General features: G+C 51.6%; 2 protein-coding genes across 2 annotated transcripts in view; both read right to left on the minus strand.

Moving 5' to 3' along the window:
- Positions 1-3,519, minus strand: part of CD99L2 (CD99 molecule like 2) — a 104,421-nt gene extending 100,902 nt beyond the window's left edge. Inside the window, exon 1 of the mRNA XM_061178870.1 lies at positions 3,283-3,519. Within this exon, the coding sequence (XP_061034853.1) occupies positions 3,283-3,349 (67 nt within the window). The 5' untranslated portion in view covers positions 3,350-3,519. The remainder of the gene's footprint in view (positions 1-3,282) is intronic.
- Positions 3,520-5,381: 1,862 nt separating this feature from the next.
- On the minus strand, positions 5,382-12,715 carry LOC133081940 (translationally-controlled tumor protein-like). Its single transcript, XM_061178246.1, has 6 exons — positions 12,429-12,715; positions 12,188-12,338; positions 10,722-10,790; positions 9,524-9,622; positions 7,005-7,120; positions 5,382-5,435 (listed from the first exon to the last, which is right to left on the minus strand). The coding sequence occupies exons 1-6, from the start codon at positions 12,699-12,701 to the stop codon at positions 5,382-5,384; spliced, it is 762 nt and encodes a 253-aa protein (XP_061034229.1). The 5' UTR covers positions 12,702-12,715.
- Positions 12,716-13,565: the final 850 nt, after the last annotated feature.

Raw genomic sequence — 13,565 nt, forward strand, 5'->3', positions numbered from 1 at the left:
GGTTTGCACTGTGTATTTTTTAAATGTGGCTTGGAATAATAGTTACTAGCACAGAGCTCACTCGGAGCCAGGTGTTGTGCTAAGTACTTTATCCATTTGCACTCATTTAATCCTAGTAACAGCCCCATGAGGCGGATGGTGGTATTATCCCCATTTTCCAGATGAGAAAACTGAGGCAACAAGCAGTTAAGTGACTTGCCCTGCACCGTGGTAGCGCTGGGCAGGCCTGCTTCGCAGACTGGCACTCTCCCTCTCTTGGCCGGGCTGCCTCTCTTTAAAGGAGCAGGCACTTGGAGATCTGCCAGCACGCTCATCACACATTCTTGGCCACGGCTCCCATTTCTGTCACCTGCCCCATCCCTGGATATATCTGCATTTATGACCCCTCCTTTGATTACTCAGATAAACCTGAGTTCAAGTCCAAAACCTCACTGGACCACGTTTTTCATCTGAGTTATGGGTTACCACTCAGTTACTTTTCAAGGCTGTATGCAAACAGCCATTACGAACATCAGGAGACAAGATGGGTCACAGTGCCAAGCTTTCAGGGTAGTTGGGAGGTGTAAATGTGAGGCCCTGAGGGCCTGGCGCGTGGAAGACACTGGGGAAGTGGAGCCCTCGTATGATTGTTACCCACCCGTACAACTGAGATTCTTCTCCCCGGAAGTCAAACGCGCAGCTTCCATTTCTGTAGGTGCAGACAGGGGACATACCTGTCCTCAGACGATTTTTCAGAACTAGTAAAATACACAGTGAACTAAAAGCCCATCTGTAATTAGACCAGGAATGACTTGTTAACCACCTTTTAAACTCCTGGGAGCCTAAAATCTGTCTCAACTTGCCCGAGTCTGTGCGGATTTCACAATCATGCTTCGAGGTTCTGAGTGTCTCCTGAGGCCTGCCAGGCTTTCTAGGTCACACCTCATTACTGAGGACCAGGACCAAGAAGAAAGTGGCTCTTGGGCAGACCCACCTGATCCACCACCTGGGGGCTCCCGGAGAGCCAGTGGGTACCTAACTGAGACCTGCTTTGTGTTTGTTCATTTTGACACAGTAGCTCTGAAACTAACTGCCCGGATCCCCAGAGGGGACCACCAATGCAAAACCCGTATTTGTCATGTTGTTCTGCACAAAAGATCCAGGAAACTGGGGCCCTACCTTGAAGCAAAAGCTTCTTCTGGTTCAGCGTTAATTAACATTTAAAAAGATCACTGGCTAGCAATCTTAAATGGGTGGGATTCTGGCTCTATCCTTCCGAGTTATGTGACCAGGGACCCCTCATCTGGAAGGCGGGGATTATACCTAACAAGCCAAACTCCTGGGGCAATTAAAAAATATATATGTGAAGTGGTACACAGCAAGCACTCAGGAGATGGTAGCTGGTGGCAGGGCTGCAAATCTGAGGGTGACACACGCCTGGTTCCCTCGAGATACCTTTATGAGTTGTTAGGCATTATACAGATGAGCAAACCGAACCAAGTTCAGAGCACTTTCCCAAGGCCACTTGGCCAGTAACGCGTAGGAGGAGGGCAGCCTCCAGGTGTAAAGGCATTATGCCTAATACTTAAAAGCAAGGACAGTGGAATCAGACAAGCCTGGAATCAAATCTTAGCTTTGCCACCTGAGGCAAGTTACTTCGCCTCTGTGCGCCTCCGTTTCCTCATCTGTAAAACGGCTGCACCCATTTGCAGTTTCCCCCACCGCTTTGTAAATCACCTAGTGTAACCCGTGATGATGAAAACCTGACACCTCATCATTTAAATTCCTCACCTTCTCAATGTGCCTACCATGTTGAAGACTTGCAGAAGACAGCCTTGAAGGGAGCATCATTTTTCGAACTTTTTTGCGCTTCCACTTTCAAATGTCCCATATCATTAGATGCAAGTTAATCAAGTGATCATACTTTTCCCCACAAATGCATCATAAACAAAATAAAAATCTTAACCCCAAAGGGAAAAATGAAACAAAATTCAACAACCCTGTAACTTGCTTTATTATTCTTCACTGCACGAATAGTATATAGATTGCGATGTTTGCACTTATTTTCTCCCGCATCAGGATGTCAGCTCCACGAGGACAGAGCCTGAATTTTGTTCACTGCTGCAGCATCAGTGTCTAGAACAGAGCCTGGCACCTTTGTAGAATGCTGAATGGCTCTTCTTGTACAGACTCCAGGAGGGCTGCCCGCATGAGAAACATTTCTACATCTTTTGCAAAACTGCTTTGGACTGTCTGCTGTTTTCCAGTGTTCCTTATAAGTAACATAACCCTCACTAGAACGCACTTATAGGACACGGTTTTGTTTTTGCTGAGCTCATGTGTTTTTAACTAGCTGAATCTGCCTTTGTGTCAGGAAGCTCAGAGCACAATTCTGTGCTCAACTGCAGTGTTTTCCTCAACCTCTTTTTCTGATGTGGAGATGAGATAAGTAAGTGTAAGAAGATTCTGCTGGGACTCCTTGGCGACCCGATTTTTAACCACAGACTGCATTTATTCTAAGAAGATGCTTCTCAAACATAAATGTGCCTGCGAATTACCCGGGGATCTAGTTAAGGCAGAATCTGACTCAGTAGGTCAGGGGCGGGGCCTGAGATGCTGCATTCCTAACAAGTCCCAAGAGATGTCCTTGTGGGCCTTGGACCACACTTTGAGTAGCGAGGGTCTAAGAAACTTGCTTCCTTGATTTGGTAGAATTTCTCTGTCCTTCTCCTTGGCAAAATATCACCAATGGCTCGAAAACTGGGGCGGGTACCAGAAGCTCCTGGGGAGCTGGTTAGACTTACACGCCGCCGTTCCCCGTCCACCCCCCGTCCACCCCGCCGAGATCCTGACAAAGTAGGAGTGAGCACAGGAAGCTCCCCAGGTGCTTCTGCTGCAGGTGGCCTGGAAACACATTTTGAGAAGCCCTGCTCAGGGAATGAGTGCTCTCTTCAAGGTTTTTCCAACGGCAATCTCCCGGGGACAGGTGTTGTCACCGGCGGAGACACCTTGTTCAGGATTTTAAGGGGGGAGTATCCCGCTGTTTCTAGCCCAGCACCAAGAGGGGTCCCGGTCCCTCCCCACCGGCCACATGGACTGCGGCAGGGTCAGCCCCCGCGGGCTCGGGGCTAGCACCCCCGCCCCATCCTCCCGCACGGCCCCGCCTGCCCGCCGGCAGCCTCCGCAGCAGGCCCTCGGGCGGGGGCCGAGCCGCTCATGCGCACCACCGGGCCCACGGGGCGCAGGGCCCCCGCCCCATGGGCCCAGAGGGCGGGGTCCCCGCGTGCCCCCCGCCCGCCTTACCTCTCTGGACCAGAGTGGCCAAGGAGAAAGCGAGGCAGATGAGGAACGCCGAGTGCCAGGCCACCATGGCTGGGAGCGGGCGGACGGGGCCCAGAGAAGCACAGTTAGCGCGAGAGCGCCGGAGGGGGTGGTCGGGGAGGAGCCGGGAAGGAGAAGGAGGAGCAGAAGAGGGAGGAACCCTGCCGCTACTGCAGGGCCTCGCCCAGAACCGGCGCGCGCGCGGCGCGGCCCCGGGAGGGCGGGGGAGGGGCGCGCGCGAGCTCTGGCGGGGCGTGCCCGACGGAGACGAGGTGAGGTGGGGTGGGACTGCGACTGTGGTGCGAGGGGCGGGGCGAGCCTGCAGTCTAGGGGGCGGGGCCTATGCGCGAGGGGCGGGACGGCAGCCTGCGGGCGGGGCTGGAGCTTGAGGGGCGGAGCCCGCGGGCACCCAGCAGGTTAGGCTGTCTGGGTCCCGGCCAGCGCCGGCCAGCGGCTCGCGGGCCCATTCACACCCCGCCCTCGAAAGGGAAGTCTCAGAGGTGGGCCCTGCGGGCCCGGAGCAGTGAGTCAACAGTGGCTGGGGAGCCGGAGGCGCCGGCAGCAAGGGTGTGCGGTGATTTCCACCCGGCGCGCCAGACTCCTCTAGGGCCCGGAGCAGGACCCAAGGCGGCGCACAAGCCTGGTGCGTTCTGCCAGCCGGGTGACCTTGGACAGGGCTCTTCCCCTTCTGGCCTTGGTGTCCTCCCGGTAAAGCGCTGTTCCCTAGGGGTCCCTCCAGCTGCGGCTCCAGGACCCGGCACCCGCGCTCCGGCCCCTGTCGCCTTGGCGGAACTTGTTTGTCAGAACCGCCGGCTGCCCTCCCACTTAGCTGATCCTGCAGTGGAGCCCTGCCCAGAGATGAAAGAAAAGGGCCATTTTCGTGGCTGGCCGCGGTTGGCAAACAGCGGCACGTCTGGAGGAAACGAGCCTGAGGCCGGGGGCGCGGGGGACAGGCGAGAGGGAAGTTGCGGGGTGACCTGGAGCCGAGCGCCGCGGGCCCGGGGGAGGAAGGAGGAGGGACAGGGTCAGCTCCCCCGAGGCTTTGATGAATGCGCTGAAAGCGCGAGTTCACATCGGCAGAGTCGATCTGTAAACGTGCTCAGTGATCGACACACGCGCTGCAGTCCTTTCCCATGAACCCCTCCAACCGAGCCCATCTCCGGGACCGGGTGAAATCAGATTCCGACACTGACTGTAACAGCAAAATGCCCGCTGCAGCCTTTGACGTGAACGCTCTCAAGAAGGGCTCCGGCTGCAGCCGGCTTTCAAAGACAAAGAGAAAGCGCCGCTGCTCCCCGGAGTCGTCGAGCCTGTCCCTGCCATTATTCGACACAGGCTGCCCTGGACCACATCCTCCTTGAGGGTGGCTACTACCATCTCCCCCCAGTGTCCCTTCGGTAGGCTTCCTGTGTCTCCCACAGGGTCACACCTCCATACCCCCCCCAGAGGCTTCCCCCACCCTCTGAGCCATAGTAGGGGGCGGGGGTCTCCCTGAGATGGAGCCAAAATCTTTCCCTCTGTGACTTGTATCCATTGCTCTGAATCTTGGGGCTGCAAAAACAAAACATACAAGGAGTGAGCGGATATTCTGATTTTCAGGGCAGTGCTTATTCTATGACACTAGCAGGAGAATTAACAGAAATAGCTAGTGGTTATTGAACACACACGATATACATGGCACATTCCAGGCATTTTATTCTTATTTTTTATTCCCACAACAACTTCATGTATCACCTCAATAATTAATGAAGGAAAAGGAGCAAAATGGAGATTCCTTGAGGTTGGGGAGTTAACCAGGTCCAGTCCCATAGTGTCAAAGGGGGGCACGGGGATCACCAGGAACCCCAGCAGGTGAATGGCTAAGAACATGTGCTTCCGAGCCAGACAGAGTGGCGATCCTGGCTGGACGCAATAAGGTCGTGCTAAGGATTAAATGAGATACTGGAAAGCAAGTAGTCTGGGACACAGTGAGCTGAGACGCATTACTTGTTACTCTTATAACAGCTAAAGAAATACTGGCTACTGTGAGGTTGGGAAGTTGCTGTGTATTCCAGGATGCGAATATGCCCCCAACTTTCCCACTAACTCTGGGTGCCCTGTGCCATTCCCTTGCCCTCGGGCTTCAGGAGTCCCACCTGTAAGGAGGGCACTAGACATCATGCTCTTTTAGAGTCCTTCAGGCTCTGATGGGTGAACCTCAGCACCTACACACTCAGCTACACTGAGGAGGCTTGAGGAGGTGAGGAAAATGCAGCCTCTAAGTGAGGCATCTCAGTCACACGCAGCTGGGGCTCTAACTGGTCAATGTGTAGTAGAGATACCTCAATCCCAGCAGCAAGACACTGGCCACAGTGTAACATGCAGGAAGACTGTTTTCTAGCTCAGGGGTGGTTGGCACACTGGCCTGCAGGTCAAATACAGCCCACCCGCCCGTTTGTATGACCTGCAAACTAGGAATGGTATTTGTACCTTTAAATGGTTGAAAAAATCAAAAGAAGGTTATTTTGTGACAGGGGACATTTAGACAAAATTCACGTGTCAGGATCCACGAAGCTGGTGGGAACACAGCCACGCGCATTCGTTTCTGTATTGTCTACGGCTGTTTTTGTGCTACCACAGCAGAACTGAGTAGTTGCAACAGAGACCATGGAGCCCACACAGCCTAAAATATCTACTACCTAGCGCTTTACAGAAAAAGTGTGTTGGCCTCCATTCTAGCAGATTGAACTATGGCAAAGGATGAATAGTAACAGGCGATGGTGCGGGGCCTAAAGAGTGTGCTCCTGTAGAACAGGGGATGAGCACAGGAGCTGGCACGGGAACAAGAAGCAACAGAAAAGGATCGTGTTTATCATGTGCCAAAAGACACCCACTCAAAAAAACCCAAAGAACAAAAAAACAGGCCTTTAGTCAAAATATTGCAAATGTCTGAGGTCAGTTATCCTGCCAGATAACTCTCCCTATGTAAAATGACTCATCTGAGGCCTGGTTTGTCTCTCAGTCTCTTATAAGTTAGGTTAGTGTGAGTCTGAGGGAACCGATGACATCAGGCCCTGAGCCTACCAGGCTGAGGACCTCCCTGGAACTTGGTGAGCCTCTCAAGTAGCTGCTACCCTGCTGAACTGCAATTGATCATGGAGCTGATTTACATACAGGAAATTCTACACTTAGAAACCATGATTCTGTGCCCCCCGAATACACACACTCCCCACTGCCACTGCATGTGGGTGCTGGGACTGACTCCTGGCCAAGCCTGCCTTGTCTCCACACCACCCTCCTTGTCCTCACCCTCTTGCTACTCCTCACCCCTTCCTGAACTTCTCATATCCTGCAGATGTTCACCACTTGGGAAGCCATTTGGCCTGACAAGCTCCTCTCCTAAAACGCCCACCTTTCCTCAGCACTGACCTAGGCAGAGAAGTGTGACATGGACAAATGGCCACCAGGCTAGTCTGGGAGTACAGGAGAGGCACAGATGGAGCTGGGAGGGCTTACACTAATCTGAGTTACGTAGGCTTCTGAGGGCAAGCCTGGTCTTCCGTCACACCCCACCATATCCTTAGGAAGATGTGTTCTAAATTCCAAAACAGCTGTTCTCTCACTATTAGCACAGAGTTCCTGTGCTTGCTCCCAAGTGCCACAAACCGCTCCTTGCAAAGTCCCCCAAGGGGGCCACCCTCACCTGTGGCCAAAATTAGACCCACCTGGTAGCATCTGCCCACCAGGGCTCTAGGAATGGCCTTGCCATCAGCCCCATCACTGTTGAAGGTGCCCATCTGGAGAGCACCACTCTCCATGTCAGCAGTGCCGATTCCTGATCCTTGGGGCGCCAGAGTGGAGAGGGAGTCCACGTGAGGGCAGGGGCGGGGACAAAGGACTTGCCCTGACTCAGAGTCACCCTTTGGCCCCGGGGCCCAAGGCAGCTCAGCTTGTGCTCAGGGCTTCAGCAGCCCTTCTGTCTGCTTCCTCTCCTCCCACAGCCTTGGGTCCTAATCCCTTTAACCAAAGTAGTTTGAGGGGCCGGGATGGGCTCCAGAGTAGGTGGGAAAGGGACCAGCACTCTCCCCACCCACCCAGCTCCCCACCCGCAGGCCAATTAAAAGACATAGCCTCCCTGCGAAGCGCTGGAATGCAGACAGCCAGCTGTGGGAGCCAGTGCACCAGGGGCTACAACAGTTCCCCAAATGCCTGATAGCAGGGGCGAGTCTTTACCAGTCTCAGGCAAAAGAAGAAAGTGAGACTGTTGCGGTAATTCCCCCCCATAAAGCGAGAGTGCTGACCTTTATCCTGAAATCGTGGACTTTTCTGGGTACACAGAAGTCCTTTATTTCACGAAAAGATGGCAGTGTTTTGTTCAATGTGCCTGCTTTGCAAAATAAAAAGTTGGCAACCCTGCCCGTCCCCAAATTTAAAATAAAGAAATCTACTCACCAGTGAAATTCACAAGTCTGCGAGGCCCTGGCTATGCCAGCAATATTTAGCCCATCCAGGGCCCTGATACATGGGGATTTTTTGGAACACACCCCATATGTAAACAGAAGCCCTGAAAATGGATTCTAAAACAATGTTCCCTCTCATATTTTTTGAGTTGTAAGCAAATTATCCCTCTGTCGCCTCCTCCTCTCCACAATGTTCGTATTCTCTCCTCTCTTGGATTTTCTAGTAAGGCAAGGTCAGGCAGAGCCTTGAATGCCATGCTAATGAGCAGAGCTTTGATCCTGAGAACAGAGGGAAGCCACTGAAGGGTTGTAAGCATTAAGCAGCAGAAAGACAGGGAAAGTGAGGGGCAGGGAAAGTGGTCCACAGGAGTGGCTACTGGCATCATCTCGGCAGAGAAGCTGGGAGCCTGGGGCTGAAGAGAAGTGTCTGGATTCAGGCTATGTACGTGGCAGAGGCAACAGTGGCCATAGAAAGGAGGGGATGGCTGTGTCCACCTGGCCCTGTTCTCAGGGAACAAAGGATGTCCAGGGTGCCCTGTGGGGAGGAAACAGACAACAAGCAGTCAAGTGATAGAGGCAGTTAGAGAGGGGAGCACAGGGCACTGTGGGAGCATGGAAGAGCTGACTTAAAGGAAGAGGAATAGTTCACTGTGCAGATGGCGGGGCATGTGGGTTCCAAGAGAACCGCTGAAGCAAAAGCCCAGAAATGAGCCTTTGAATTTGAACTGCCTGGAGCCAGGTCATGCAGGGTTCCTAGAGCAGGTGAAGTTTGGACTCTATCCAAACGCAACTGGGAACCCCAAAGAGTTTTAAGTGGGGCTCGGGTGAGGCTGCAGGGTGACGAGATCAGATTGGTATTTCATGGTTCCATTTCTTTCAGGAGACTCAGGACTCTGTTGTACAGAACCCAGCATCTGCCTCGGAAAATGCTGCTCTAGGCGCCAGAGCCATTGAAGAGTGAAAAGCTAGGAGAAGTGGGGAAGAGATTGGGCAGGGGCATGGAGACAGGGAGAAGAGTGAGGAGGCCAGTGCAAGGGTCCTGAGAGATGGGCTCAGGAAGGGGGCGGGCTGGGATTCCGCTCTCCAGCTCTGTCGCCCGGAGACAAGGCAGTGTGGCCGGTCAGGAGCTTCAGCTTCACAGACAGCGGGCAGATTTGCATCCCGTGTTTCCACAGAAGCCCCCTCCCTCATTCATTCCTATGGCTACTGCATGCGACAGTTGCTCACCCCTGGAAGGGACCCTTTGACCGGAGCATTTTGTAATCCAGTGCAACAAATTCCCAGGAGACACAAATCATCTCATCCTTTTTGATCCCTGTTAGAATTCCCACTGCGTGTTTGAAGTGTTTCCTTAACACATCAAGGACCATACTACAGTGACGATCATGTCAATGATGGTCACGGTGACAAGAATCCAGAAGGAAAAGAAGACAGGTGCAAAATGCCAGTGGGTCACCACCTAGTTTCAAGGCTCATTACCATGAGAAGGAGTCCTCTGCTCTGGAAATCTAAATGCAGAACACCAACCCGTCTTCTGGAAGCCTGCGTGCCAAGTCAAGCAGGGCAAAGCCTTATACCTGCATATTTTCCTAATTCGAGAGACTGTTCCGTAAATTTCTTTCTAGGGCTCAATCGAGTTAATATGGAATTTGCATAAGCACTTGGCAAAAAATAACTTATCTCTCTGTAATATTTGTGAGGCAGCATTTCCCACTCTGAACCCTGACCTCTGAAGGACTAGGACTTAACATTTGCCTCCCAAACGTGGACCTTATTTAACGCACCCGGTGAAGTCTCCCTGAAGCACTCGGGAGACTCAAACCACAGAAACCAGCGTTTGGCCTCTTTATGCCTTTGCATGTCATCAAAGCAGTTGAAGAAACCTCCCGGAAAAAGTTACAGAACGCAAGTGTGGAAACAGCATCCGATTAATAGTAATAACATCGTGTTCAAAAATACCTCTTGTCGGACTTCCCTGGTGATGCAGTGGTTAAGAATCTGCCTGCCAATGCAGGGGACACGGGTTCGAGCCCTGGTCCGGGAAGATCCCACATGCCGCAGAGCAACTAAGTCCATGCGCCACAACTACTGAGCCTGTGCTCTAGAGCCCATGAGCCACAACTACTGAAGCCCGCGCGCCTAGAGCCCGTGCTCCACAACAAGAGAAGCCACCGCAATGAGAAGCCCGTGCACCGCAACGAAGAGTAGTCCCCGCTTGCCGCAACTAGAGAAAGCCCACGCGCAGCAACAAAGACCCAACGCAGCCAAAAATAAATAAATAAAATGAATTTTTAAAAAAACAAAAAAAAAAGTTAAAAAAATTAAAAAAATACCTCTTGTCGGTTTTCAATAGGCATCGCCTTCCGTTTGGGGCACTAATACATCAAACACCTCCCTACACACACATACACAGACACACACGTGCACACACACGGAGCACTAGTGTATGTGAATTCAGATATTATGGGAGCCCAATCCCAGTCCAACCAACAAGTGAATGATTCCCTTAACTCCTATGCAAACATCAAAGCTCTGTTTGAGTGCAGACTTTTCTCACCTGGCCTGGGTAAACTAAGGCAAGGAAAAATGAGGGCAGCATGGATCTACCTCTCACAGACTATGTGAATTTGAAGAAAAACATGATGAACATGTATCCACTGAGGTCTTCAAGACTTCTCAAAGCTCCCCTTTCTCTCCATCCCCACTAAGGACACCTGTGGAAACAGGGCATCTTAACTGGGGTCCTTCCTTCTCCTTTCCCTGCTCTCCCCCACTCATGCCCCGCCGTGCCTTCGTCCCATTGTCCTTGGGATGAGTCTGAGCTCCTGAGCTCGGCATTCAAGGCTCTGCAGGCCCTGGGCCCAGATGACCTCTCCAAATGGTCTCCCTCCCACCACTCCTGGCCCCAGGTTCCAGCCTTACCAGAACACTCCCTGTTCCCCAAAGCTCGGTGTTCCTTCCTGCCTCTGTGCTTTTGCTCACATTGCCCCGTCTGCCAGGCCCCGTCTTCCTCTCGCTCTATCCCCGCTCCCTGGGCCATCTCATCCACACCTACGGGCAGATCACACCCACCTGCTCCTCCTGTGAACCCAGATATGTCCATTCAAAGGCCTGTTTTGCATTGTCTAGTGGCTTTTCAGAGGGCACTGCAATGTCCAAAACAGGACTGTCCAGCCTTGTCCCCGAAATCATCCTGCCACTCCCTCGAGTGGTCCCCATCTCAGGAAATGGCACCACCGATCTCCCAGTTGCTGGGGCCCCAAAGCTAGGAAGCAGCGTCGACCCCTCTCCTAGTCTCACCCACTCCATGACTAAGGCCCGCAAACTCTGCCCTCTAACCAGCCTTGGATGTGCGCACCCGTATCTGTCGGGAATAACTGCAGCCCGTTCTCCACCCAGCAGCCAGAGGGAGCCTCTTAAAAGGTAAATCTAATCATGTTTTTCCTTTGCTTCAGATCCGTCAATCTCATGTTAAGGGCTCTCCATCTCAATCAGAGCAAATCTAAGCTCCTGCCCACAGCCTACAAAGCCCTACATGAGCTGGCCTGAGCCTGCTGTACTGCTCCGTGCCTCCAGATTTTCCTACATGTTGCCCCTGTCGGCAGTGACCTTCCTGCCGTTCTGGCTGGCTCCACTTTACCCCTCAGGCCTTACTAGAACGTACTGCCGCTCCCAGCCCAGGAAGAGTTAAGGGCCCATTCTTTCTACTCCCAAGGCCTCTGCACTGGACTCTACCTCACTTCCGGCTTGCTGCTTTGAAATTCGCTGTCTCCTTCCACTGGTCCCCTGGTTCTCAACCCTAGTGACATGATAGGATCATCAGGGAAGCCTTCTTTCTTTTTAAATTGAGGTAAATTTCACCCTTTTCAAGTATACAATTCAGTGGCATTTAGTACATTCACAGTATTGCATGACAATCACCTCTATTTACAATACTTCCAGAATATTTCCATCATCCCCAAAGGAAACCCCAAACCCATTAGCACTCACTCCCTAGTTCCCCTCCCCCAACCCCTGGCAACCATGAATCTCCTTTCTGTCTCTGTGGATTTGCCTATTCTGGACAATTCATACAAATAAATCACATAATATGTGACATTTTGCGTCTGGCTCCTTTCACTCAGCATAATGTTTTCTCGGCTTATCCATGCTGCAGCGTGTATTAGAATCTCGTTCCTTTTTATGGCTGAATAATATTCCATTGTATGGGTGCACCACATTTTTTTTTGACTTTAAATGCATTTTATTTTTAGACAACCTACATGACATGTTTTTTTTTTTTCTCAAAAACAATGCCTCCGCTCCAAACAAATCAACATCAAAATGAAGAGGTCAAGACGGCATCAGTCCCATTTGTCTAAGTCCTGGTGTTGTGTGGATGAAAGGCAGCAGCCAGCCAGTTATGACGAGCAGGTGATAGATCCAAAGGAACAGCCAAATCTGTTGACATTTTTCCATTTCTAAACCATCCTTAAAGGAAATCATACACGGGGTCACACCATCCTCACTGTAGTCCAGCAGAGCAGCCACGCCATCTGGAGTCATGCTTTCACCAATAAAGAACTGATCGTTTTTGAAATTAGCAAGGATGTGCTTGATTTGTTCTGCAGCCCCTGTCATAAAAGGTTTTACTCTTTCTGGTCTCTGTTCTTCAAGCTTCCCTTTGATTGACTTCATGTAATCTTTGATGTACTTCTTGTAGGCTTCTTTTGTGAAGCTGGTTTCCTGCAAGTGATGGTTCATGACAATATCCACACCAGTGATTACTGTGCTTTCCATACCTTCTCCCTCGGGGCCTTCAGCGGAGGCGTTTCCACCAATGAACGAGTCATCAATGTTACCCCCTGTGCTACGGACCATCTTCCCCTCCACCCCCAGACACAGGCCGTCCTCGACCTCCCGGATCTTGTAGATGTCGGAGAACATCTTCTCATGGCTGATGAGGTCCCGGTGGATGATCATGATGGCGACTGGATGGAGACGATGGCGGTGCTAGCTTAGTAGGAGCCCGGAGCTCAGAGCGAGCGCGGTGCAGCCGGAGCGGTGCTCGGGGGGAGGGGGGAGAGGGCGGAAAAAGGGATGCACCACATTTTGTTTATCCAGTCATCAATAGATGGATATTGGGTTATTTCCAGTTTGGGGCTATTATGAGTGATGCTGCCATGAACATGTATGTAAAAGTTTTTGTGGGGGTGTATGTTTTCATTTCTCTTGGGTCTATACTGAATTGCTAGGTATCAGGGAAGCTTTTAAAATTATCCCCTGCCAGGCACCACTCTGAGATTTTGATGTGCTTGGCCAGGGTGGGGTAAGGCACTCGTGTTTTTCTAAAGCCTCCCCTGGTGATTCTAATACACAGCAAAGGCTGAGAATCACTGACTGAGACCATGACCGGCCAAACTAGGGCCCCGGGGCCAAGGGTCGCCTACTGCCTGTGTTCACATGGGCTGCCAGCTAAGAATGCTTGAGAAAAATTAAAAAGAAGAATATTTTGTGACACGTGCAATGATGCAACATTCAACTTTCCATGTCTATAAGTAAAGTTTTATTGGCACATAGTGACACCCATTCATTTACCTATTGTCTATAACTGCTTTTGTTATAGACAAGGGCAGAGTTAAGTAGTTGTGACAGAGATCGTATGGCCCACCAAGCTGAAAATATTTACTATCTGGTCTTTTACAGAAAAAGTTTGCTTTCATCCATTCACAGTCCTCTCATACTTGGTCTTTCAGCAGCGGTCGGCACCGTTGATCACCCTACTGCTTGAGATACTTCCTTCACTTGACAGCTGGAAACCCGCTCTCTCCTGGAGCTGCCTCTCTG

This window comes from Eubalaena glacialis, chromosome X (assembly GCF_028564815.1).
Source record: "Eubalaena glacialis isolate mEubGla1 chromosome X, mEubGla1.1.hap2.+ XY, whole genome shotgun sequence".
Taxonomy (NCBI): Eukaryota; Metazoa; Chordata; class Mammalia; order Artiodactyla; family Balaenidae; genus Eubalaena; species Eubalaena glacialis.

What these genes read in the sequence shown, in the direction of transcription:
- LOC133081940 (XM_061178246.1), bottom strand. Translation starts at nt 12,701, where the DNA reads ATGATCATCCACCGGGACCTCATCAGCCATGAGAAGATGTTCTCCGAC. An exon ending in AAGAAGCCTACAAGAAGTAC is followed by an intron (nt 12,339 to 12,428) that starts ATCAAAGATTAC and finishes GCTGCAGAACAA; the next exon opens with ATCAAGCACATCCTTGCTAA. An exon ending in CTTCAGGGAGACTTCACCGG is followed by an intron (nt 7,121 to 9,523) that starts GTGCGTTAAATA and finishes TGGCGCCCCAAG; the next exon opens with GATCAGGAATCGGCACTGCT.